Genomic DNA, 26,978 nt, shown 5'->3' with positions numbered 1-26,978 from the left:
CTAGGAAAAAAAGAAAAATCCTACAAATTCTCATAAAATCAGAAACATCAAACGTCAATCCTATACTCTAATATCATATAAATTGGTCTATTGTATTTTCTAAAAAGCTATCCACTACTATGATTATGAAAATGTTCTAAAGTAAACCCCTAAATCTATATCTAAATTACCTAGCTCTGTCATTATAAAGAATAATCTAAAGTAACCTCGTAATCTTCATCCAATTTACCAATGCATATCGTTATAAACCATAACTTAAAATAACATTCTAAATTTTTTATCTAAGTTACCCATGTATGTAGTTATTAAAAATAACTTGAAGTAAATACCTAAATTTTAATCTAACTATCTTCATATTCATCATGAAGAAATGTCCAAAAGTAAACTAATATATGATTCTGAATTACCTATTCATGTCACTGTTAATATTCATGTCACTGTTAATATCAAATACTAAGTATATACACATAATTGGTGTTACCATGTAGACTATTTATACATGCATTTTTAGAAAGTGATGAAAAATATTGATTTTTATGCTAAACACAATGTATATGGAGGTGCGATACAAAATGAAAAAGGTATGCATGTGGATGTGAAAGTGTATATAGTAAATACTAATTAAAAATCAATCATAATGGGATAAACATAAGTACACATCTATATAAGTATTATGTTGAAGTATTAAAAAATTAGAGAGTAGTAGGTAAACAATTTTGATCATTAGCTAGGAGTCTAATTTATGAATAATCTTCAAATGCAATAGTTTTTCAAAATATTAGCCCGTGTAGAAGCACGTGTTGATGGACTAGTATTCCAGAAATGGTAGTTCCAAGATGGGCATTTTTTTTGTGTTTGTTTACAAAATCAAACTTTGGATATTGGGAGGGATGGGATGGAGTCTGCAATATTTCCTTTAGCTGTTACATATCAATTGTTCAAGACTTTGAAATCACGGGTTGCATTTAACAAGAACATCAGGAACGGATCGGAGCCAATGGAGCACTTCCCTAAAAAGAAATGAAAATAAATTGTTGACAAACATTGGTATTACATGCATGCAACAAGCAACACTGCACCATCCAGCATTTGAACTTTTGAAGTCTTGGAGGTTATGAGTGATGCAAAACATAAGTATACGAAACAATAACATCCTTGGTCAAACTTATTCAAATAATAGGACCATGTACCACCACACAAGAACAGAGCACGTAGCTATCTAGGTTTCTAAACATCCAAATTGAAGAAAATGCAAAAAAAAAGAAGAAAACGCAGGAGAAATTCTACTCATTTCTGATCGATCAAACACACACACACACAAAACTAGATTGCTGATGCTGACAAACATGGGGTTAGATGAGCGTCCACATCTCCGGCCGATGGCTAACTCATTCCCCTGATCTTGTTAATTCAGGCTAAGGCGAATAATCACATTATATTGGTTTCGAATTTCGAGTAATGAAATGGATTAGGTCCACATGTTCTTGTTGTCAAGCAAGGCTGTTTGATCCTCCGCCGCTACAGGATTTGATCCGGATCCGCTCTGTATTGTACTGTAGCTAGAGCGTATCAGTGCAGGATGATCGCTGGAATCATTAGGAGATATCTGCATGCCCTTGTGCCAATGAGTGATCTCCATCAACGGATCTTACTATTACTAATTGGAGGCTCCTTTTGAAGTCTCCAGGTGAAGCCACCTAAGATCCTAGATGGACACTCTAGAAAAAGAGAGAAATTCTAGAAATTCTCACAAAAAAACAAAACATCTAGCCATCAATCGGTAGATTCAAATCATCATAGCCATTGGATCTATTATATTTTCTAAAAAATTACCCACCTATGCCATTATAAAAATAGCCTAAAGTAACCCCTTAAATCTATATCAAAATTACCCACCTCTACCGTTATATAAAATAAACTAAAGTAACCCCGATGTTCATCAAAATTACCCATTTATGCTATTATAAAAAAAATTTAGAATAACCCTCTTAATTTGCAACTAAATTGGCACCACTAATACTAAAAAAAATAACTTAAAGTAACACCTTAAACTTACATCTATATTACCCACATATGTCATTATTAAAAATAACATGAGGCATCCCTAAATTTCAATCCAAATCGCCTTCATTAAAAATATACACTAATATATGATTCTAAATCGTCTATTTCTTACACTATTGGTATATGATATAACAATTAAGGTATATACGCATGATGTGTGTGGTATCATTTATAAAGATATAGAGTCAGTGATGAGAAAATAGATTTCTATGTTAAAACTATAGCTCAAATTTAGGGTACATTAAACAAATTCAAGCGCATACTTGCGATACAAAGTGAAAAGTTTAAGATAATAAATGTGGATGAAAATATTATAGAGTAACTACTAATTCAAATCTATCACAATTGGGATGAAGATAATAAGCATATATTTGTATATGTATTGTGTTTGAATATTTAACAAATGAGAGGTAACTCAAGGTAATAGTATTGTAGCAATATGACCTCATTGTTTTCTATTGGAGACTCCGCATTAGTTCTCACGAGACATGTTAGAAAAAAAAAGACAAATCCTAGAAATTCTCACAAATATCAGAAACATCAAAATTAAACATCAATCATGTAAACTCTAATAATTGTAGTCATTGGTATATTATATTTTCTAAAAAATTACCCACCACTATCATTATGAAAGTATTCTAAAATAACCCAAAACCTATATCTAAATTACTGAGCTTTGCAATTATAAAAAATAATCTAAAGTAATCCCATAATCATCATCCAATTTACTCACGCATATCATTATAAAGCATAACTTAAAATGCCATTCTAAATTTGTAAGTTACCCACGTATGTTGTTATTAAAAATAACCTAAATTAAATATCCAAGTCTTAATCTAATTATCTTCATGTGCATCATACAGAAATATCCAAAAGTAAACTAATATATGATTCTAAATTACCTATTTATATCATTATTAATATAGAAATACTAAGTTAAGGTATATACGTATGATGAGTGTCACCATGTAGACCATTTATACATGTATGTGAGAGAGTGATGAAAAGTATTGATTATATACTAAACACAATGTATGGAGGTGTGATATAAAATAAAAAAAAATGAATGTGGATGAAAATGTGTATAGAGTAATTACTAATTAAAAATCAATCATTATTAGATAAAGATAAGTGCCCATCTATATGAGTGTTACGTGGAAGTATTAAAAAATGAGACAATAGGAGGTAAACAATTTTAATTATTAGCTTGGAGTTTAATTTATAAATAATTTTTAAATTCAATAGATTGTAAGAATATTAACCCGTGGGAGCACGGGTTCTGATGATTTGGCACGGGATCAAGTAAATCTTATAGGAACGACCCGTACGGCAACGCCTTTCGCTATAGAATCGTTACAAATTTGCCCCAATCTTTACGGGCCGCACATGGATAATACGTACTACACCAGTTGGGCGCCGAACTGGTCCGAACATTGATTGGAACGATCACGCAGATTGCTCTGACGTGACGTTTCCATGATCCACCACGTGAAACAGTGACTGAATTCAGAAAAATGTTTTCCAGGAAGCTGCAAATTGAAGCCACACTGTTCTGTTCCAGCCAGTATGGTGCACTGCGCATGCGACACGTCTCGCCGAAACTTATCTCTGCAGTGTGTTCTGATACCGCTACAGCTGTGTGTGCTGAGCCGAAACATCAGCAGTAGTCCCTCTCTGAAAAACTAACGATCATCATGAATTAAATACCACGATGCACGTACCTGTCTGTCCGACGTCGTTAGTCGGTCTGCGTCCGAGCTAGATTGCACCAATTAAGGCGCTTAGATGATTTTGGGCCTTTAATTGTACTAGTGATAATGCCAATATTAGTACATTTTAACACTCGATTTTGTCCTAACAGGTGCTGATTAAAGGTGTGCTTAGCCTTTGCATCCATCTGTCCTTAGACTTGGTAGTAGTGGTAGTTGGCTCTCTAACCTCTGAACCCAAATTTAAATAAACTCTGAAGTCCAAAGTCCAAATAGATTTCATATTCTTTTCATGACCAACTGCCTTTTATAATTTTGGCAAAGACAAGTGCGGGACACCGATACAATTCACAAAGTGTATGTAAGGTGCATATAAAAAGGAGGGATGCAATGCACACAGTACCTTACTCGAAGGCACGCATCAGCCTACTTTAATCAGAGCAACTACTGCTAATCATTTGGTGTCTCCCTTTGATTTTCCTTGCAAGAATCAAGGGAGCCAACCACAAGATTGGCCAAAGGAAGCAACAAAGCCAAAAGGCGCCACACCATTCGGCATTTGCATTACTGTGTGGCCGGCCATCTTCCATTCTTCTTGCATATCTTCCCCTCTCTGCCCAATGATTAATTCACAGAGGCATGCATCCAACAGTGCTCTTTTCAGATTCTTCTCTCTAACCTCCAACCAAATTTTAAATTGTATATATGCTTGAGGTCCACACACTAATCTAAGGTTACGACTTGGAAAGGTGGTTAAATGTTATTAACTTGGTCAAGTTTGAAATATTAGGTCATGTTTGTCGACTAGCAGTAGGGATTTGGTCTCTGCAATTCCCATAAGGACACGCATCAACGCTGCAATCATGGGAAGGTCCATAGGACACCAAAACTAATGCCTCAACTACACTAAGTTTTTTTTAAAAAAAATAAAAGCAATGATACTGTACTCAATAAAATAAACAGTGCAACGTATAAAATTTCTCATATCTTTTAAAATTCATCTTGAGCACATCGGTGATTAGAAAATGCTCAGGGATGTACGTTAGAGGGCAGCGCGTTTTTTGAGCAGCAGTGGGAGGAATCGGCGACAAATCAAGCTTAGCAGAGTACACGCCCCCATGTCGTGTTCCATGTCCTTAAAAACTGGTTAAGCAGGATTAGATGGAGACAGCAAAGAGGATGAGCAGGATTGGGTCCAAAGTGTTGAGCGAAACCCTGGCCTGACAGCAACGTGTGTCTGATTTTGTAATAGCACACGCAGCTTTCAGAGGGGTTTCCTTCTGGTGGTGGGGCTCCAGGTCGAGTCCGCCACACACACCATCCTGAATTCATTGCTGATGAGTTGTAGGCTCATCTAGCTTGGGTAGCAACTGGGCATCATCAGTCCACGACAAAAACTACAATATTACATTTTTTTTATCCTTTTATCTTATAAGGGGCAGATAGTTTCTAACATACTTGCTAACTAACTACAACTTTTCTAGGTAATAAGTTTACAAATTGTCAAAACTGTTAAAAAGTTAGAAAAAATATACAATCATGGTTAGTTTTGTACCGCTGAACCTGTCCATCGGATTCGAGTGTCCGACTTAATGTTGGTGTTCACATTTACAGCTAATTATTCTTTGAGATGAAGATTTGTGGCATGTCAAATCAACACTCCATTTTCGGGAAAAAAAATATCAGATCAACACTACGTCATATAGTCAGCATTATACGTTCCGTGCTACATCTTATGATAATATGTTGGCGGTGGGCCCAAGTTGGATTAGGTGTTCTCGGATTATCCTTCATAAAACACAGAACACATCATGAATTGCTCTATGATCTGTTCAAGCCCGTGCAGCCGTTCTCACACAGACTTATACATGATTCAAGTCCGTGTGACTGTGTTTAGTTTTCTTGTACATTTTTCATTTTTTTCCAATAAGGAAGCTTTATTTAATTGTAGGACACTATATTGAGTTGATACAAAATCTTGAACAAAACTCATGACCTCTGACACTTCACCATAGATTGTTTGGCCGCAACATGCGTAATGGATGAAGCCATGCACATACAGCTCTTTGTTTTTATAGTCAAATACTCAGATGATTGATTTTCTTCCACGTCGTCCCGAGCCACTTTAGTCGAAATCGGTATACATTCTTTACAAAGAAATTCTTATATTGCACCAGAGGCCAAACACAAGAGCGCCAGTTGAAATAAAGAACGCTGATGCACATCATATCGAAGAGTTGAAATGGGAGATGTTTTTTTTTTCTCTTTTCAGCATTGCAATGTACATGGACGCATTTGTCCAGACTCCAAGAGGTCTTATTAGGAGGATAGCATTAAAAATTGTAGCAACTAGAGGCAATCGAATTCAATCAACGGAGCCGAAAGATTTACCGACGCGGCGGCGATTAACAATGGTTTCTCCTACTCTAATCCTACTCAAGACACAGGAATTGCAGAGCGATTTACCGCCGCGGCATCGAGATTCGACAAGCTTCCAGCTCCGGCGGCCGGGGCCGGGCGCGGTGGATGCTCTGTCTCAGCACGCGTAGTACTCGACGAGCTCGTCGAGGGACTCCGGCGGCGGGTCGGCGTTCTCCAGCATCCAGAGCATGTGCTCGAAGAGCACGACCTCGCAGCCGACGACGGTGCAGCCCGCCTCAGCGGCGCCGCCGCCGCCGGTGCGGTCGACGAGGGTCTGGAACAGCGGGTGGCCGACGAGCTCCTCGGCGATGAGGTACCGGCGGCGCGACTTGCCGACGTAGACCGGGTGCAGGCCCTTGGGCACCTCGTCCGCGCCGTGGAACGACGCGCCGCGCGCGTCCACGCCGTTCTCGCCGGGCGGCGACGGCGCGCGGGCGATGCGGCTGGAGGAGTGCCACCTCCTGATCATGCACCGCAGCTTGCCCAACCCGCCCTTCGCCATTGTTTTGCCTTCGACTCCTTCCTCCGATGACGGGACCCGGCGGCCGACGCGGACACCAGACGCACGCGGCACGCGCGGTTCAAGAACAGGGAGGGAGGGAGAGAGAGAGAGTTGAGGAAGAATGCAAGGAAGATGGTGATGATTGGGAGAAGAAGAGAATGCTGGGGAGGCGACGGCCCGCGGTGGGTTATATATAATCGGGAGGAGTCGTCGAAGAGGGGGACGTGGGGACCGCATGTCGGCGAGGTCGAGAGGCAGCCGCTAACGCTTAGCCGTCACCAGAGCAGCAGCGGTAAGGCAACTGGCCGTGCCCGACTGCCCGCCGCGTTTTCTCCGGAGCAGCCGGCTGCCGGCCAGCCGGGCTGCCTGTACCATGCCTTGCGGGCTGCGTGCGTGCATCCGGTGGGCCGCGGCGCCGGGGAGCGGAGAGGAAATGAGTGAGTGGTCCGCTGGATCCTTCTGCTGCCGCGCAACCAGCCAAAATTTGTGACCGAAGGACAAGAGCAGGTTTACCGTGTGCCGTCTGAGTGCGAACATTATATATTTTTCTAGGGAAAAAAATTACTCCCTACATTCCAAAACGTCGTTTTGAATTTTCTAAATACAAATTTTTTTCTATACATCTAACTATAAGATTATATTTAGATACATAATAATAAAATTTTTGAAAGGAGTGAGCAGCGTGGACCGACCCTTCGTGACACTGGTACAGTGAAAGCCTCTGCACTGCTGTATATTTTGTTGCTTAACAACCTGGTAGAATGGTAGCAACGGGTGAAGCTCAAAACTGTGTGCTTAAATTGCGGTCCTGTCTCCAGCTGCGGCACCGAATGTCTCTTTGGCCTGCTCTGCATCAGTGGTCCGCTGCCAATTGCCGTTTGCATGCAAGAACCAGCTGCTAACCCTGCAGATCCGTAGAGCGACTGGGGGCGTGCAGCTACGCTCTGTGTGCAAGCTGTATCCGAGAGTGGTACTACTGGTACTAGAAAACGCCAGGGGTCAGATGGACCACTAGTACTCGTTACTGGAATCTGTCTGCCCCAACTGGCCAAAAATTGACTGGGCAGGCAAAGCTAGCTAGAAGACGAAATTTGGGGTGCTGGTGTTGTTTACCGGTATCCTTTCGGAGTTTGTTTGGATTTTGGAAGCCAAAGTAAAATTTCAGAAGCCGATTCAGGATATGTCTTCCTTTTGCCTTTAGAATTTTAGTTCCGAAGCAATGCAGCACAGCACCATCCACCCATTGAAGTATTGGCGGCTGTCAGTGAGGCAAACAAAACAAAGGACACCAAACGTCCACACCATATCAAATGATGTAAACATGATTTACACATTATTTACATGCTTATAGCACATCGATCATCTTTAGTCCTCCATCCCATAACAGCAGCACGTACCAACCACGCAAGAACAGAGCACCTAGGTCACTAGAAGTAGAAAGATAATGCGAGAGAAATCCAGTTCATTTGCGACGATTGGTCAAAGAAACAAATTTAGGTTACTGATAGACAGTGACAGACATGTGCAGTGGGGTTGGGCGAGCATCTCCGTCGCCGTCTAATTCATTCCCCCTGCTCTTGTTAATTCAGATTTCGGCGAGATACGCCGACGCTTAACCGCATTGGTATGGAGTAATCTAATGGGTTAGGTTTACATGCTTCGGCAATGATATTCTGCTTGATCCGCCGGCGCTGAAGGATTTGATCCGGATGCGCTCCGCCTTGTTCTGTAGCTACTGTAGATTGGTGTCGGAGGATCGTGGGTATCGCTCGGAGATTAATTTCTCCTCTTTGGCAATGGGTGAGTTCGATCGGCGGCCGCGGATGCGGCAGTCTAATGATTTTTCATTATTATGTATAGCAATTTAAATATAGCTAGGTAGTAGGCTGGTAGCACCCACGAATAGTTTACACGGGAAAGATTTTATCTAGGTGCAAGCGATTGGATTCTCTGTTTTCAGTCTGAGACCAACTGGTGACGCAAACGGTATGGGAAGTGGATTAGTACACTGCTATTGGCAAACTGCTTTGTTTGGTTCTACAGGATGTAACGGTATCGATTAAGACATCATCCACGGAGCACACTTTTCATGGAAAAGAGAATCGGTATCTCATTACGGACGGGGGAGGAGGAGGGGGCATCAGATTTCTATTGCCCGGTATCTGATTACGTGGAACTCGTTTACAGCCGGCGGTGAAACAAACAAGATCTAACGTAATCAATTAACAGCGTAAATAGGTTATGTTATATTTTGCTGAACCAAACACTATCTGAGCTTATACGGTGTAAAACAAAACTGTTGGAAACTTGGGATTACGTGGCTTCCTAGTTTTTACGATGTTTTTTCCTTATTGTTGTATTTATTACAATGCATTTGACAACTTAACAAATAGATTATGCCACAAACACTCTATAAAATTATTTTTGTGCGTGAAGAAAAGCTTGACATGAGTAAAAAAGATATTCACTGACAAGGAACTAAACAAGAAACTATCTTCAAAAAATCTTTCAATGTGCCAAAAATGATTGTACCCAAAGAATGTACATGTTTCGACATCATGCTAATGGAAATGAAACTATACATGTTTTATTTGACCCGAGATATGCTCTGTCCAACTGAAATGTGAATTTAGAAAATGTTTTTCAGGAAGCTACTGATTAAGACTCACTGTTCCTGCATGCCGAAACATGCCACCGAAAGTTTTCTACAGTGCCCTGTTATCACAGTGTTTTCTTTTAGAAAATGGAATAGTTTCCGGCCTCTACGACCTGAAATCACAGTGTTGATCGACCTAAAATCTGTATGTGTTTTTAAGAGGAAGTCCCCTTCTATGAAATTTACGAGCATGAACAAAGCGTTCATCAGTCCAACTTGTTAGTCAGCCTGCGTCCGAATTTGCACCAATTAAGGTGCTTAGATTGCGTGTTGCACGTCGACGTCGTGTCAATCTCCTGATTGATTTTTGGGTTCGAATTGTACTACTGCTGAACACTAATATTATTAGTACATTTGAACACACAATTTAGTATTAGTTGCTGATGGATGGTGCTTCGCTTTTGCATCCATCTGTCACTAGACCAGAAAGCATGGTGTGGTAGTTGGCTCTCCAACCTCTCAACTCGAATTTAAATAAGCTCTAAACTCCAAAGTCCAAATAGATTTCATATTCTTTCAGAGGGGGCCAAGACCAACCACCCCTTTTCTTGCACCCGGAAGCGCGAGACACCAATACAATCCATAGGTGTGTACTGTGTTGTGCATGCCACACAGTACCTTATCCCTCGAATGCACGCAGGCATCGGTTCAGCAATTTTAATCGGAGCAACAACTGCTAATCATTTGGTGTCCCCGGCCCTTAGCCTTGCAGGAATCAAGGGCGCTGGCCACAAGATTGCAACTGGCCAAAGGAAGCAACAAAGCTAAAAGGCAGCTAGCACTCCATCTGCCTCTTACTGGTTTGTGGGCCATTATCCATTCTTGTATATGCTTTGCAGAGGCATCCAACAGTGCCCTTTTAGATTCTTCTCTAACCTCCATCTCAAAATTTTATGGTAGCTCGAGCTCAAATTCGTTCCATGGACCATGGTAGCATGACGCCTAGCACACACTAATCCAAGACTGAGTGGTTAAAGACAATTGGCTTGATTTGTGTTCGGAAGAAAAAAGAGAGAGACAATTGGCTTCGTCAAATGTTAAGTATCTGCTCGTGTTTGTCAACTAGCTGCAGGGACTTGGATTATGAAAGAAAAGCATCGACGTTGCAATCATGGGGGAGGGTGTCGATCGGGCACCAAACTAATGCCCCAACCACACCTCAATTTTATTTGTTTTTTAAAAAAATAAGAGATTATAATGATACTGTACTAAATATATTGTATAGAAAATGTAGGACACATTTCTGTCGTTTCAAATCTCATCCATAGCCCATCGGTGATTAGAAAATGGTCAGGGGCTCAGGGCTGCTAGGCTGTAGGAGGAACCGACCAACGACGAATCAAGCAGCAGCGGAGACCTCACTGCACGTCTGCACGCCCTTGTCGTGCTCCATGCCGTTTAATTAGAGCTCTGCTCTCTCCATCGCTTTGAAACTAAGCATGGCCGCGTGTCGTGCACGGTTGCAGCGGCAGAGGTGGGAGCTAGACGGCAGAGAGGATGAGCAAGGCCTGGTCTAAAGTGAAGTGCCGAGCAAAACCCTGGCGTGACAACAACGTGCGTCTTATTTTGTAATGGCACGCAGTTTTCAAAGGTCCTAAGCGTACGATCTTGATTGGTGCTTTCTTAAAACATACTAAACATGCATTTCTTTTTGAGCGAACATACTGTGACGCTTTCAAATAAACTCAACATCGTACTTATATTCAGATGTGGAACATATACTCAAATTTGAATTTGTTAGAGATCCAATAACAATCAAGCTTTCATAGTATTGTCATATTTTGATTTTTTTAATGAAAATTTGTGGAGTTCTTTTATGGTGCATGAAAAGAACTATAAAAATATCCGTTGCTCGATGAAAACTTTACCTGTAGTATATATGACTAGTATAGGTACTATAAAGATATTATGGTAAAAGAACGTAAACTAAATATTTTTGACACTAGTATAAAGTCTAGGAGATTATTCCATTCACCATGTAATAATTTCTAAATTGTAGATTGGTTGGATCTTCTTTATACTATATAGCATTAAGTGGTAGTATTTACCGAAAAAAATGCTGCATTTTGGGGGGACGGTGCCCCCTCCCCAGCGCCATTACCTACATTTAAAAACGAAGGAAACGTTTTACCAGGTGGCTACCACGGGAGCTGTAAATGCGCAATAGCTTAATAACGGAAAGAGATCACGTGTAGTACTGCTCTCCGTAGTACTAATGTGGGGAGGTGTGTATCGATGTAGCAAATGCGGCAGGAGCCTCTGACTGACAGGATCGTGCAGCTTACGGTGCTTAATTTGCAGCTGCTGGCAAGTTGATTCTCGATCAGACGCTGACGGTCTGCTCAGGGCATACGATCTGACACTCTGATGGGACCGTGAACAATGGCGTTGCATGTGTGGTCTTGTTTAGTTTTCGAATTGGGAGTGATAAAGTTTGCATTTTGTCATAAATACGTAACTGTAGCATTTCGTTTGTATTTGTGAATTATTGTCCAAACATTGACTAATTAGGCTCAAAAGATTCGTCTCGCAAAGTACAATAAAACTGTGCAATTAGTTTTTGATTTCGTCTACATTTAGTACTCCATGCATATACCGCAAGTTTGAGGTGATGGGAAATCTTCTTTTTGCATAGTGCCAAAGTTAAGATTTTGGGAGCAGGCCCTGTATCCATGTGAATGCCAAAGATTTTTGTAAAAACATCAACTATACATAGTATATACATGTATTAGCACATCCCTCCACCACCAATCCAGCTGAGGGCCGTGTCCCTGAGCCCAACTGGGCACTCTCCGGCCCAACTGCTGAATTGAGCCCACCTCCAACTGAATTGATTTATGTTCAACACTGCTCTCTTTGGTTATTATTATGGCTACATTTGTTTTTACAATGAATACCAAGGTGTAAATTCCTGGCTACGTCACTGACCGGGAACACCAACTTGCATGCATGGACGTTCCGTGGGTGGTCGATGAGCAGGGCGTGGTCGGGCGCGCAGCAGCGGTAGGCCAAATCTAGCCCTTGTTTAAATTTCCAATTTGGGAGTGTCAAAGTTGGAATTTTACCATAAATACACAACTGTAGCATTTCATTTATATTTGTAAATTATTGTTCAAACATTGACTAATTAGGTTTAAAAGATTCGTCTCGCAAAGTATAACAAAACTGTGCAATTAGTTTTTGATTTCGTCTACATTTAATACTTCATGCATGTACCGTAAGTTTGATGTGATGGGGAATCTTCTTTTTACATAGTATCAAAGTTAGGATTTTGGAGGTAACTAAACATGAGCTCGACTCTGTACACGCCGATACGCCGCGCGTCGTTGCCGGAGGAGCCCGTCCAGCCCACGCTCGCACGCACGCTGGCCGATCCCGGTGGCGCGCATGCAGACGGGGCGCAAGTGTGGCGGGCGCGGCCAATGGCCATGACCCGGCCGGCAGCTGCTAGTTCTGACACCGTTGTCTTGTTCCTGCCGTGCGCGCCCACCGATCGATCCTATTGTCAACGCGTATTCAATTCGCTGGCCTGCTGCCATTACTAGCATGCAGTGTTCTGGCTAGCGAGCTCGCTATGAGGTGACACATGGGCCGTGCAGTGTCTAGTTAGGTCCAAAGACCCAAACATGACTCTCAAGCACGATGTGGCTCTCTGATACAATGTCATTGAAATGAGATTTATTAGGTCACCAGCCAATTTTTTCTATTATTGTATCAAAAAAAATTTGCGGTAAGGATAGAAGAAATAGACATAAGAGGCTAAGGAGACTAGAAGACAGAGATTCGCCTCTACCTTCAAGCTTCAACTAACTCATCAAGATGACATGGCGTCATGTCGTGCCATGTTGGGATCATATTGGTGCTGTGATTTGAACTACATCAATATTTACCATGCCGTGCAGTTCTTTAAACTATACATGCCAGTGTTTATCATGCGTACTGTGCTTTGAACTGTGGCAGAGAAAGGTCGTATTTCAAGCACCTCGGACAGCTTGGAAATGACACGATCCGAGGTGCAGCGCCATGTCAGAGCTTGCTAGTGTGCAGCGGCGGAGCCTAGTGGAGGCCATACTGGGCTCCGGCCACATGACTAGGTGCTGTGCCTGATTGCGCGCAGCGGTGTCGAGATCGCTGATCGCACCCTTCACTCGAGCGCCCGGCGTCAAACCTCGCTCGTAGCACCCAATCTTGTCTCGTCTCCGCAGCTGCTTGTCCTAACTGCTTTCACTAGTCAATAGTTGCTTTGTGATAATTCTATTCACATAGAAGGATTTGGAATATTAGTTTGATATATCGCCGATAGTGATTTTGTAAGCCGACAACACTGCTTTTATTGCTCCTGTAGTTCATTAACAATGGACAGTCACTGCTAATATTTCATCCATGAATCCGCAATCGCTACGGAGCCGATGAACTGCAGAGTTCCTTGCTCACCATATATCAATGTTTATCTCGTCGTCGGCTACGCAACCACACACGACTTTTTACTACTGCATGCAACTTTACAGTAAAAATTTTAAGATTTAGCCAAAATTTGAAGAATAATTATTAGTCCCTCCAACAAAGAAGAAACTTAAATTTTTGGATCCCCCGCCGACTGCACGCGCGTGGTTTCACGTTCTCCGCATCAGCGTGCCGCAACTCACTTGCCGGCCGGGCCTGGCGGACGTCTTGTCCCCGTCCCATCCATCCACCGTATCTAGAGACGATCCAGCCGAATCACAGCGAATGAACACACGGCCCAGTGCATGTGTGCGCTGCCGGCCGGCGCAACGCGCGTGAGGCGTGACGTACACGTACCACGTGCTACTAGAGCGAGCGTGCACGGCTAGCCTCGTGCGTAGGACGGGTAGGAGCTGCCCCCTTATTCCAGGCGTGACAGTACACGACGCTTGCTTGGCTTGCCGCTTGCCCCCTTGTGCAGCCCTCAGTTTGGAGCGAGCAAAACAGCGTGCGGTCGCGCACGCTAGCTGGACCTGGACAGTTCACCAAGCTAGAGCTTTATCCTGTCTGGTACGTGTCCCTAGTGATTCCCTAGTCTTCGTCTATCTCATCTGAAAATTATTGAGAAGTTGATTTTTACCTTTCAAAAAAAAAAAGACTACAGCAACAATCGACACACAAGGCCGATCAGGCCTTACCCGGCCTCCAGAGGCCCATTATGAGTTTCCGGCCCAAAAGCTACAAAGCCCAGGCCGAGAAACCCAAAGCTCACCGTTCCTCGACCGCACACGGCCCAACCATTAACTATGGCACGGAACAACTAACCCACCCACGAGCTTAGTTTTTTTTTCCACGAAACAAAAAAAATTCTTCCACAGGTCACTGTACATTTGTACCTATGAATACTGTTGAGCAACGAAAATTCTGAAAACAATGCGAAGTAATCCCTCCGTTCCCAACACTAGATGCATAATAACATCTATGAACTAAAAGAACTAAAACGACCTACAATTTGAAACGGAGGGAGTATGACAGAAGATGTAGACAAATAAACAAGAATGGTATAAAGAAAACCACATTCTTCTGTGGGACTCAACCTGATTCCATACAGACACCAACACATTCAAAACTTATAAGATTATGGCATAGATAAAGCTTCAAAAACATATACCATTACAATACAATAAAAACATTTATGTTCCAGAAGCGGTACTAAAGTCTTGCAAGCATAGATTTTTTTTAGAAAAAACAAATTGGTCCAAAATAATAAAAGGTAGGAAAAAACAATTGTGCTTATTTGGCAATAGAATGTACCACAAATAAGCCTTTATTTTGTGACAGCTCCATCCTCGTCATCTACGCATCAAACCTCCAACATTTCTGAGGATGCACATAGTTAGTTCATAACAAAAGAGCCAAGGTAAAAAAACAAGTAATGATACAAAATTTGTAGAATTATCGATGATGATAGTGATTAATGGGTTCATTACCACTTTGTTGTTATCCATAAAGCACAAGCCATCAGGTAGCTGGCAGCCGGTCATAGAATTTCCACATACTAATCTCAGCAGCTACATCCTCACTAACATCACCATTTAAAATGGAAGGAATGTATTCATTTTCCATCACTTGGGGGATAGGCTGCTGATCGATTTTTGTCCCTGCATCATCACTAGCCGCGCCAAAGAGAACATTGGGTGTGGCATTGCTCAAAGTAGGAACAATTGTGCCAGTGTTGCTTTCTATCATCGTTGATGGACCGGGAAATGTAGGTTGACTTAACGTTGGCAAGCTAGCATGCGGTAAGCAAGAGGATGCATTCATGTTCCTGTTAGCCTCATTGCACAAACCGTTGCTTGAAGAACCAACCGAATGTATGTTTCGACTTGGCCATTGTCCCATTCTTGGGTTCTCGAAAGGGGCATGAAGCATTTGCATCGAGAGTAAACCAAAGCCCTCAGTAGGAACTGAGTTTGCATTGTTTCCACTATGGTTCACCAATCCGTTGCTTGAATTACCAACTGAAAAAAAGTTTTGACTTGGACACTGGCCCATCCTTGGGGTATCAGAAGCGGTACAAGGCATTTGCACAGAGAGTAACCCAACACCCTCATTATTAATTGAGCTAGCATTGTTGCCACTAAGGTTCACCAATCTGTTGCTTGAAGAACCAATTGAAAATCTGTTTGGACTTGGACATTGACCATTGCATGGAGTCTCAAAAGGGGCATGAGGCATTTGCATAGAGAGTAAACCGAAACCCTCAGTACAAATTGAGCTAGCACTGTTGCCACTAAGGTTCACCAATCCGTTGCTTGAAGAACCAACTGAAAAATTATTTTGACTTGGATACTGGCCCATCCTTAGGGTCTCAAAAGGGTCACGAGACATTTTTGTAGGGAGCAACCCAAAACCCTCAGTACTAATTGATCTAGCATTGTTTCCATCGAATCTCGCCAATCCGTTGCTTGAAGAACCAATTGAAAATCTATTTTGACTTGCACACCCACCCATCCTTGGGATTTCATAAGATGCATGAGGTATCTTCATAGAGGGTAACTCGAATCCGTCAGTAGGAATTGAGCGAGCATTCTTTCCATTGAAGTTCACCACAGAGAATAGATCTTCATTTGAGTTTTTTGAATGGCTTACTAGGGAATTGGTGCTAAACTTCTCTGCTAGAAAAGGTATTGTTGGCATTGCAATAACAGTTGGTTTTGTTGTATTACTCATCATGTTTGGTGGCGCCTCATCAGGGAAATTCACCTTTGCCTTGTTGCCTCTAATCTTGCGGGCCTCAACATCGTACGCTCTTGCAGCTTCTTCTGGTGTTTTATACGTGCCTAGCCAAACACGAGCACCCTTTCTAGGATCACGGATTTCAGCGGCCCATTTGCCCCAAGGTCGGCGGCGGATGCCCCTATATGGGTTCTTGCGCTTGTGCTTTGTCCTTACAACAGGTCTTTTATCTGTAGGAAGTGGTTTGTGGATGATGGCATCTGAAATTTAAAGTGTTAGTACTACATTAACTTCATCTATATGGAAAGAGAGCTTCGAGAATACATGTAATTACTAAATGCAGAGGAATATCAATTATTCATAAGTGCTAACTGTGACACCAACTACATAAGGAGACTTTATTAGTTCTTTGCAATAATAAATATACATTAGAATGCCATCAAATTTACCTTCATAGACATTTACAATATCAAGAACAAACGAAAAATCAGAATGAGCTTCGTTCATGTGAAATGTAAAATTAAAAATAAATAAGCCACCTGAGTTGAGATATTCTAATTAAGAAGAAAATATTAACTATATATGTCACTATTGATCCAATTAGTGGTATAGTTATATCAAATCTCATGTGCCAAATTATAACTGAAAACAACCGAAGAGCTTACCCTGTCCCGCCCCCTGAATTGTTAGTCAACAAGCAAAGACGTGAGAAAAAAAACTAAGTGCAAGTATCTGACCACCAACTGGTCGAATCGAACAGCATCTATAGCAATCATCAGCAGCAATCCTAGAAATTTCCCCCGAAAATAGAATTCACTTCTTTACATGAAAATAATCTATGGGAGAAAAATTCACACTTATTCACGAATTTGAATGCATATGCTAGTGATGCATAGAAATATATGGTTTTGTTAGTAAATCCTTACCTTTCTTTAGAAAATCGAGTCCAACTTTCTCTTTTCTTGACCCTGAGACATCCATAAGTGCTATAAACTTGTGGTGCTTCTTATCCTCTTCATTGCTTTCCTTTAAAAATACTTGAAAATCAGCTTCATAGTCTTCCTCATCCTCATCTATCTTCCACACCCTCTTTGCTCGATATTTACCACAGTTCTCAATCTTCTTTCCTTGAATTCTCTCTTGAGCCATCTCTGCAATCGGCTTGGTTGTGATTGTGGCCGTCGGTGGTCTGATATTTAAATCAGAAATGACAAAGCCGTTACACATTGTTTGAACTTGATTTGACAGCCTGGAATTCTACAGAGGAATGCGTTTTCTGTGGAGGAAGAAGTAGTGGCATTATATTTATAGACCCTACCGGATTGTTTTGGCAAGATACAATGGAATATGCCATAAGGCCTAAGAAACATGTGATTTTGGGGGGTATAAATCATGTGAAGGAATGTATTTCTTGCACGATGTTCTGTATTGAGAAAAGCAGGACATGCATGCAGCACGATGATACTTTGAAGAGTTGATTGCGTCCATGCTTTGCTTTAGTATACCATCTTTCCTACTGTATTCACTTTAGTTTTTTAGTATATCTTCATTTCTTTCTATCTTAGGAAGGAAGTATGCATGAGGGTTTGTTATCTACTGATATATAGATGTGGCGTTTCAGATTTTGTGACGTTTCAAGATAGAGCAAGCAAGTTTCAACAAATTTAACACTGAAAGCATGATACTTTACAGACTAAAAGGTTCACATGAAGCGTCACACATCACAAGATTAGAAATAAAGGAAGGAGGTTAAATTCATAAAAGTTGAGAATTATCTCAGTGTTATTATTTTGTTGGTGTTTCCTAAACCTCTCTATAACCTTTCATGGGCAGTATCATGTTGGTATGTGATCATGGCATATGTTAGTACACCATGGATACTTGATCGTGGCATACGTTTGCACACCATGGATGCTTGTCCTTTCATATGTATCTCTATGCCATGGTGTTACGTTTCTGCTTGTAGATGATTCACTTATATCCATTATAATATAAATCGGTGGTTATTTGTTCGGCACGTATATGCACTTTAGTTTTGTGTTATTGCTTCATATTGCTTATATATGCATACCTAACAAGGTGTTGCTTCAACTCTCATTTCTATACATTTGAGTTTGTGTTGTTATAATTTATAAATCACCAAAAAGGGGCAAAATGAAATATGATGTACCCTAATTTAATTTTGATGATTAATGACATCATGATCACTATGACTAGCATGTGCTTTGAAGGGACAATGATATCTTGGTTACATATAACATTTAGGGTGCCCCTGTTATGTCTCTTGTGTTGTGCCGGAGGGGGCACGTGGCGTTCGTCCGGCCTCCCCGCGTGAGCAGCAGTGGAAAGCCTCTCCTCGTGTCATGGGGCACCTCGGGGGCCGTGCGACAACAGGAACGGGCGGAAGCCAGTGTAGGATGGCGCATTTAATGCGCGCCACACTGATGGGACGTGCACATCCCGTCGCGTCCATCACAGCTCAGAGGGACAGGCGCGCCCACGTCAGACCAACGGATCGACTAGAGTGACTTCACCCATAGGACCACCCCTACACGACCTTAGGGAGAGGGGGCCATCATGGCCCTTTCACCACACCAGGGGCATGGCACTATGACGTCTGCCCACTGCCGCATCCCATCATGGACTGGGTGGTACGAATGTGCCCACCATGATGCTAGCCCGCGCACGAAAGGTAGGTCCCACCATGGAGCCCCGAACCTAGCGCAACACCATGGTGGCACTCTGACCTCTTGGTGGAAGGTCGGGAGGTGCCACCCAACCCCGCAGGGACCGCCATGGGCTAGGCGGCCAACCGCCAACCCCCCGTACCGCGTGGGGGCGCATGTCGCACGTCTTGCCTGGGAGTTGACGGATGGGATAACCGCCACAGTCGGCACAGTACCCACCACAATGCGCAGGACCTCTTCCCCCCCCCACACACACCGCATATGACCTGCCCTACCGCGTAGCACGGGATGATGACGCTCATGCCAACAGAGGCCGGGAGAGGACGTAAAGCAGGGCGGAGGAGTGCCCACCTCCACCAATCGTGAAAGAGCGCTGACCACTCCCAACAGGAGCCCCGACCACTAGGGTTGAGGGACCCCTTCTTTCTTGTTGTTCCTGTTGACGCTCATTATTGACACATTTTTAGTGCCTTTGAATAGTATTTTCGTGCATATTCTTGTACTAACCCACCACTTTGGCACCTGAAATAACCCCATATTCGCATATGTCTTATGTTTTGGATCATATTGAAATACGATATAAATGAAGGGTTTTTTTATAAGTTGGATTTGGACCTGGACTTTGGACAACACAAGAAGTCTACACGAGAAAAATGAGGACCAACGGAGACCACAAGAGGGTAGGCTGATTGGCCCAGGACCCATGGGCTGATCGGCCCGAACCAATTCATCATCCAAATGCATCCATATTTGATGAACCATCATTACAGATGATTTAGAGTCGAAGTATGTGGTGATTTGGCAAGCCAATCCCGTGGTCAAGCTAAGGGAAACTCAAGATTGGAAGGTCAGAAGGCCCGTAGAAGCAGCAGATCTTGCACAAGGCATATCTCCCTTTTCTGGACCCTGATTGTAGCGAATTTGGTATCTAAATTGCATGGTTTGAAAAGATCTACAACTTTCGTGTAGAAAGTTTTGGCGTTTGAGGCCGGGAAGGTGGTGAAATCGCCTAGGCTGATTGGCCCAGCGGGCCCAGGCGATCGACCTAGCTCATTTCTGGCCCTGATCGATGTGCCCTTCGCTCCACAGCACATGTGGACTATAAATATATCCAATTTTCATCGGCACATGGAGTCCATCCATCAGAACTTGACGAAACCTAGGGCATTCACCAGAGGGAGCTGATGGCCGCTTCAAGACTTCAGAGTTGTCTAGGAGATGGCTTAGGTCAAACCCTAGCTGTCATGGCCTCCCTGCGCGGTTGTGCCATGGTGGAGTTCAGGAGCTAGTTGTGATCATCAATGGTGTATACTCGGAGGTGATGATCTAAATACATCTATTATGTGAGCAATATTTTTCTTGTCATCTAGCAACTCATTACCTCCTTTTATGCTTTCTACTTATAATATGAATATGCTTGTTGCTCAGTCTAATTCGTGATTAGACTATATATCATGCTTTATATAATCATGGTGATTAGATCTAGTATGTTGACCCTTCTTGATAGCTAGATATGTTTATCTATGTTCATGCCCTTAAACTGCCTGCGCCGATAAGGGGATCATGACGGATCGCACGCAGATGCCTTCAAGCGACAGATCCGCATTCATGACACCCCTATATTTAATTTCGTCTTGAACCTGCGATCACTTCATTCCCAACGCGGACGAAAAACTACCTTTTGCATTTCCAGTTTGTTAAGGCCAGTCCGAACCCATGGTGTGTATCAATCTTGCCAAATCATCAAGATATCAGCTCTAGAAACTACATCCCCAACCCATAATTTCTTGACGTGGGGATGTAATAAATTGTCTCTCCTCTATCCCCTCTCTTATTCTTCGTTGGAGATCGTATCAACATCATATCTTGCATGAGATCTTGTTCTCCATATTTTTACAACTCTCCTCATTAACTCTCTTGCCAGCTTAATTTTTTTTTGCCTACATGGCACCATATTTAATGATATAAAAATCAGCTGAGGTGGAGGGTTAGGAATGGCCTAAGAAAGAACTCAGAACCGTTGAATTCTACCTCCAAACCGAGGCTACTTAATTTCTCCTTTCTTAGACAGTCGGATCCTTGAGAACCTATGACATTGGTGGTCGCCTCGTCTGTGAGGCTGCACTTGCACACCAAATCGTCTCGTCTGCACTACGCGTCGACGGAGCACTAGACATAGGAGGAGCGCTGCGCTAGATATTCCGGCTGCAACAGCCAGCAGAGCGTAAGTGACTGTTTAGGTGAGGCCTCCTCTAATGATTACTTTTTAGCTGCCTCATAAAATATTTTCTCATATTTTAATAGGAGAGAGATAAGAGGTATCTCTTGATCAAGAGATATCTGATACACACGTTTCAAGATTACGAGTTACGTGCTAAAAACTAGCTATCTTTTATAATGTTTAGAGTTAGGTACCAGCTACTACGATTCGAGGAGGCCTGAGGCAGGCAGGTCCGTCTCGGAGTCGCCGCCGGACGCGCCGCGACAGAATCTCCCCCTTCCGGCCTTCCCCCACCCACCCCGCCGGCCGCGCCCGCGCGCGGGAACCAACCCAACAGAAGAACCAAAGCGGCTCGTGCCCGGCAGGCCGGCACGCACGCAGAGCCGCTCGCAGAGGCACGTCGAGCGGGCTTCGAGGTCGAGGCGACGCCAAAAAGCGAGCGAGAACAGAAGAGATCGGTGGCCTCCTCGGCCGAGTCGGCGTCGGTCCCGGCGCCTAAACCTCTTGCTCTTCGCGCCATTATAAAAGTTGAGACACTGGTTCCGTACAGCGTTCTGAATCTCGCGGTCACTCGCTCCAGCCACGCACGCAGCCCGTGTCGGAGACTATGCCCAAGCGAAGCGATGGCCTGGGTCGTCAACGGAGGTCAAACCACGTCAACGACACGTCCTCGAAGCAGCAGCGGCAGCGGCTGTCATCCGATCTTAGCACTTTTTTAAAAAAAAAATTCGATCTTAGCACTAAAAGGCGATATCTATTATAAATGCAGTACAAGTTGTAGTAAGCCATGTGCCGGCACTCAGTCACTCCAGGAGCGGAGCATGTGTTGGGGCCGGGGCAAGTTTGATGCTTCGTCCCGTCACCCGCCGCCGCCGGGAATGATTAAGTTTTAGCACAGCAGCACACAAAGCAGAGGCCCCGGTCGTCAACGCACGTCAGTTCAGGTCAACAAACACACACTTTTCACCACTCGTAGCACGACGGTGGTAGCACGAGAAATTACTACCAGTCGGTCATCCGATCTCAGCACGAAAAGGCGGTATCAACAGCCCTGTAACCTGCTCCTGGGCCCCGCCCATACCATAAGAACTGAACGGGCGTCTGTTCTGAAAGCTGTCGTTAATGGCGGCATGTTCTTCATCTTCTTCCTTAATCACACGAGGTCCGATATTCGTCGCCGGTATCTTCAGTAACCAGTACCACTGTAGTGTGTCACGGACGCTGCTTTGCTTACGGCGATCGCCTTTTGACAAAGCGCGCGCCCAGGGGCCAGGCCACAGCCATTCTCCCTCCATCTACTCGCGAAATTTAAAAGCGGGCGAACGAAGCGAAATGAAAGCAGGATCCCCACTGCAAGTACACAATGCACCCCACTCATGTAGTCATATCTCACTCGCAACGCATCAGCATCGCACTTCACACGTCCATGTGAGCTCAGGTGAGGACCATTCAGTCACCGGTCATCGTAGATGCACGCGCATCAGTCACAAAACCACTTGAAAAAGAGGAGAGAAAAAAACCTTCCCATTGACCCACTGCAATGCTTCAGGAAAGAGGGGAAGACGATAGTGAGAGGAGCAGAAAGGGTGAAGAAGGCCAGAGAAGTAGAGAACTCTGAGGCAGAGTTCCAGACTTCCCGTATAGCATACGTAGCTAATACTACTACTTAATTATACAGCTCTTCCATGCTGGAGTATACTACAGCTAACAGCAACGATAAAAACACCACTGATACCTTACGGACTCATGGTCCACGGAGCGATACCTTACAAGAACACCGAGGCTGTGTTCGCTTCACTAGCACCAGCTCCCGCCTGCTCCGCCGTGATCGATCGGTCTCGCACTCCCGGTCACTGCAATGGCGCCTGCACCGTCACCACGATCGGGCTGCGGACGACGTGCCGGCCGTCGCTCCACGTCAGCGCGCCGCTCCGCACCTGCGAGCTCCCGGGCTCCATCCTCTCCCCGGGCGCCACCGCGGCCTCCACCCGCACCGTGAAGCTCAGCCGCTGCCCGTCGCGCCGGAACGCCAGCTGCCGGGGCTGCACCGTCACGTTGCACCCCTCGGGGGCGCTGACCGACGCACGGTACACCGCCGGCCCACCCCCGACGTTGGTCGCCCTCCGGATGAAGTGGGTCCGCATCGTCGTCGCCCTCCCGGTGCCGGCGTCCGCGGCAACGAACGTGGCGGAGAGGGACGGGTAGTTGAGGTTCCCCGCGTGCCCGGCCCGCCGCGCGCCGCGGCAGTCCGCCTGGCGCCGCGTGATGGCCCGGATGTTCTGCTCCGTGTAGTTGAGGTTGCAGAGGAAGCTGACGTAGTCCATGGGGGAGATGTCGTAGACGAGGCCCGGGTCCATGGCGCGCATCGGGTCCACGTGCCCGGCGCCGAAGTCGAACGCGCCGGCCACCGCGCCCGTCGACTCGTCCACCATCGTCCCGTTGCTGTTGTCCCTCACGTACGCGGTGGTCATCAGCGCCGACTTGATCGCCGCCGGGCTCCAGGTCGGGTGCGCCGCCTTGAGCAGCGCCGCGAGGCCGGAGACGTGCGGGCAGGCCATGGAGGTCCCCGACAGGATGTTGAACTCGGTGCGCCGGGTGTCTGAGGGAATGCCGGCCGGGCCGACGCCGCTCGGCCACGCGGCTAGGATGTTCAGGCCGGGGGCTATCAGGTCCGGCTTGAGAATCTCCGGGGACTGCGGGTTCGGGCCCCGCGCCGAGAACGCGGCCACCACCGGCGCCGGGTGCACGCCGAGGTGGGTGCCTTCGAACACGATGGTGCCCGTGGCCGGCCTCTGCTTGGTGGACGACGCGATGTACTTGCGGAGCTTGTCGCCCGCGGCCGCGCCGACGGCGGTCGCCGGCAGGACGTGGCAGTCGGCGACGAGGCCCTCGCCGTCGAAAGCCCCGTTCGCCAGCACCATCCCGACGGCGCCCGCGCGGCGGACCACGTCGCCCTTGGCGGCGCGCGAGTTCACGCCGCGGTCGCACACCACGATCTTGCCCCGCACCGCAGCCGGGTCCAGCGACCCGTCGAGGCACATCGACGCCGAGTAGCCGTCGGCCGCGGACGAGGCCCCGCCGCTGGCCCCCGCGTACACCAGCTCGTACATCTTGCTGGGCTCCAGCGCGGGGCCCCCGTACACGCTCACGCCGTCGAGAACCTGGCCGTCGCCGAGCCGCACGTTGGCCGGGAACGCGCGGTCCATGGACCCGGCCCCGACGGTGGCCATCCAGGGAGCCACATTGGTCACCGTGAGCCCGCCGGGGCCGCCGTTCCCGGCCGAAGCCGACACGACGATCCCGGCCTCGGTGGCGCCGAACGCCCCAATGGCAATGGCGTCGAGGTAGTACGGCACGACGACGCCGCCGACGCTGAGCGAGACCACATCGACGCCGTCCGCAACAGCCGCGTCGAAGGCCGCGAGGATGTCGGAGTCGAAGCACCCGCCGGACCAGCACACCTTGTACGCGGCGAGGCGCGCCTTGGGCGCCATTCCAGCAGCCACCCCGCGCGCGTACCCGAGCGTGGACGCCGGGAACACGTACCTCCCCGCGGCGATGGACGCGGTGTGCGTCCCGTGCCCGTCGGTGTCGAGCGGGGATCTGACCTCGGCCGTCTCGTTCATCCGCCCCGAGGTGGCCTCGTACCCCTTGGAGAAGAACCGCGCGCCGACGAGCTTGCGGTTGCAGGAGGTCGGCGGGAACCCGGGCCCCGACGCGCACACCCCGCGCCACCGGGGCGGGACGGGGCCGAGGCCGCGGTCGTGGAAGCTGCGGTGCGCGGGGGAGATGCCGGTGTCGACGATGGCGATGACGAGGTCGGCCCCGAAGTCGGAGTCCGCCAGCAGCGCGGAGGGCGGGGAGGACAGGAGCCCGAGGAACCGCGGGGAGCGGGTTGTGGCGAGGCGGCGCACGCGCTCGGGCACCACGGCCGCCACCCCGGGGGCGGAGGCCAGCGCGGCGGCCGCGGCGGGGGACATCCGCGCGGAGAAGCCGTGGAAGGCGGCGGAGTAGGTGTGGATCAGCGGGCCCCCCTCCGGCCACTCCCCCGAGCCGTCCCCCGCCACCGCCGCCGACAGCACCGCCGCCTCGTACCAGTGCGCGTGAGTCGGGTACACCGACGGCTTCGCGTCGGCGTCCACCCGCACAATGTAGGTCCGCTCCGCTCCCCTGCCGCCGGCGTCGTCCGCAGCGACGCCGCCCGCCGCAGCCGCGAGAGCCAGCAGCAGCAGCAGCAGGACGGGGTAGTGGTGGTAGTAGCAGTGGAGCCGCATCTGCAGCGCCATCTGGGGCAATGCTGCCGGATCGGGCGGCGGCGGAGTGGGTGGATAGGGAGCGGGGGAAAGCGGAAAGCGAGGCGCCTCGCTGCCACCTCGGGTAAAGAAGAGGAGGAGGAGGGGGAGGTGGCAGGCCAGATGCGGTGGTGGCGTGCGGTGCGGTACGGGGAGGCAGCAGAGCAGGGACGGGACGGGGACGGGGGGAGCGGTGACGCGGCGCGGCCGCGGATATGGCCGCACTGGAGGGTCGTCTGGGGGTGGGAGAGGCGCTGAGTGGGAGGAGTGGAGGAGGATGGATGGGCCGACACGGGCGTGGGCCACAGCGTGTTGGGTCTCCGGATCCAACGGCTTGTTTGTACGTGCGCGCGGGCGGGCGCCTGGCTGTGGCTGGGGGCGGCGTGCGTACGCTTGTGGGTTGCGACTGCTACTTGCTGCTGGTCACGGGTGGGAAGGAGAGGACGACGTGCTTGAAATGGCAGGCCAAGGTAGATTTTGGAGCCTCTAAATCCGGTGCGATTCACCGGCACGCATGCCATGGCTCGAAGAACTGCTACTACTATTTGCAGTGGATTTACTTTCAAAAAACTATTTGCAGTCGATTCCATTCTGTGTTTTGCTGGGGTATAGGCGCATAGCTGGAGTCAACTTGGGCACTATTTTTGGTCATCTGTCCGTCCGTCCATGGCATTCATTTGCCGTGGTCACTGTTGAAGTTGCCAGGAGCGCGAGGGCCATGCATGGCCATTCCATTCTCAAGTCGTGACTCGTGAGGCATCGCATCCCAGTTGCCATTTCCAGCGCGAAGGCAAAGTTGGCTCTTGTCTGATTGTCTCCGTGGGCTGTGGCCTGTGGCCGTCCAAGCCGACAGATTCGCACGTAACTGGAATGCAATGCAAGAAATCGAACTGAAAAGGTGAGATGCGCACAGGACCGATCAGAATTGGAAACACCAAGGGCAGGGCACGTCTCACTGCTCGCGCCCAGTTGCAGGAGATATTGCTCCGCTCTCATCGCTGGCAACCACCCAAGAAGAACGACCAGCTTGACTGACGGCGACGGGCAAGCTGTGCGTGGCAAGCCAAGAAAAAGCCTTTCGAGTTTCCATCTCCAATGCATTTCGAGTTTCCATCTCCAATGCAAGGATCTGGCATTTCCCGCGGTCACCCAAAGGCCGGAGCCACCGGTTACATTGGGGCAAAAAAGAGCGAACCGCACCTGTTTGGCGACCCTATTGTGAAACACGTCATTGTTGGCTTCTC

At 46.8% G+C, this 26,978-nt stretch overlaps 3 protein-coding genes across 3 annotated transcripts; all 3 read right to left on the bottom strand.

The window, feature by feature from the left end:
- Positions 1-6,005: 6,005 nt before the first annotated feature.
- LOC117860254 (auxin-responsive protein SAUR76) lies at positions 6,006-6,870 on the bottom strand. The gene has a single exon (XM_034743512.2). It carries the CDS (start codon positions 6,694-6,696, stop codon positions 6,310-6,312), a length of 387 nt encoding a protein of 128 aa, XP_034599403.2. The 5' UTR covers positions 6,697-6,870; the 3' UTR covers positions 6,006-6,309.
- Positions 6,871-14,887: 8,017 nt separating this feature from the next.
- LOC117861894 (ethylene-responsive transcription factor RAP2-2) lies at positions 14,888-17,683 on the bottom strand. Its single transcript, XM_034745416.2, has 3 exons — positions 17,461-17,683; positions 16,273-16,794; positions 14,888-14,892 (listed from the first exon to the last, which is right to left on the bottom strand). Exons 1-3 carry the CDS (start codon positions 17,681-17,683, stop codon positions 14,888-14,890), a joined length of 750 nt encoding a protein of 249 aa, XP_034601307.2.
- Positions 17,684-22,938: 5,255 nt separating this feature from the next.
- Positions 22,939-25,867, bottom strand: LOC117862041 (subtilisin-like protease SBT1.5). The gene has a single exon (XM_034745546.2). The coding sequence runs from the start codon at positions 25,726-25,728 to the stop codon at positions 23,293-23,295; it is 2,436 nt and encodes an 811-aa protein (XP_034601437.1). The 5' UTR covers positions 25,729-25,867; the 3' UTR covers positions 22,939-23,292.
- Between the last annotated feature and the right edge of the window lie 1,111 nt (positions 25,868-26,978).

This window comes from Setaria viridis, chromosome 6 (assembly GCF_005286985.2).
Source record: "Setaria viridis chromosome 6, Setaria_viridis_v4.0, whole genome shotgun sequence".
NCBI lineage: Eukaryota > Viridiplantae > Streptophyta > Magnoliopsida > Poales > Poaceae > Setaria > Setaria viridis.
This window is presented reverse-complemented; position numbering and strand designations above follow the sequence as displayed.

Bases quoted from the DNA above. Each gene is read 5' to 3' on its own strand.
- LOC117860254 (XM_034743512.2), bottom strand. From the start codon at position 6,696: ATGGCGAAGGGCGGGTTGGGCAAGCTGCGGTGCATGATCAGGAGGTGG.
- LOC117861894 (XM_034745416.2), bottom strand. From the start codon at position 17,683: ATGGCTCAAGAGAGAATTCAAGGAAAGAAGATTGAGAACTGTGGTAAA. The intron at 16,795-17,460 runs GTAAGGATTTAC...TTTAAATTTCAG, and splicing joins ACTCGATTTTCTAAAGAAAG to ATGCCATCATCCACAAACCA.
- LOC117862041 (XM_034745546.2), bottom strand. From the start codon at position 25,728: ATGGCGCTGCAGATGCGGCTCCACTGCTACTACCACCACTACCCCGTC.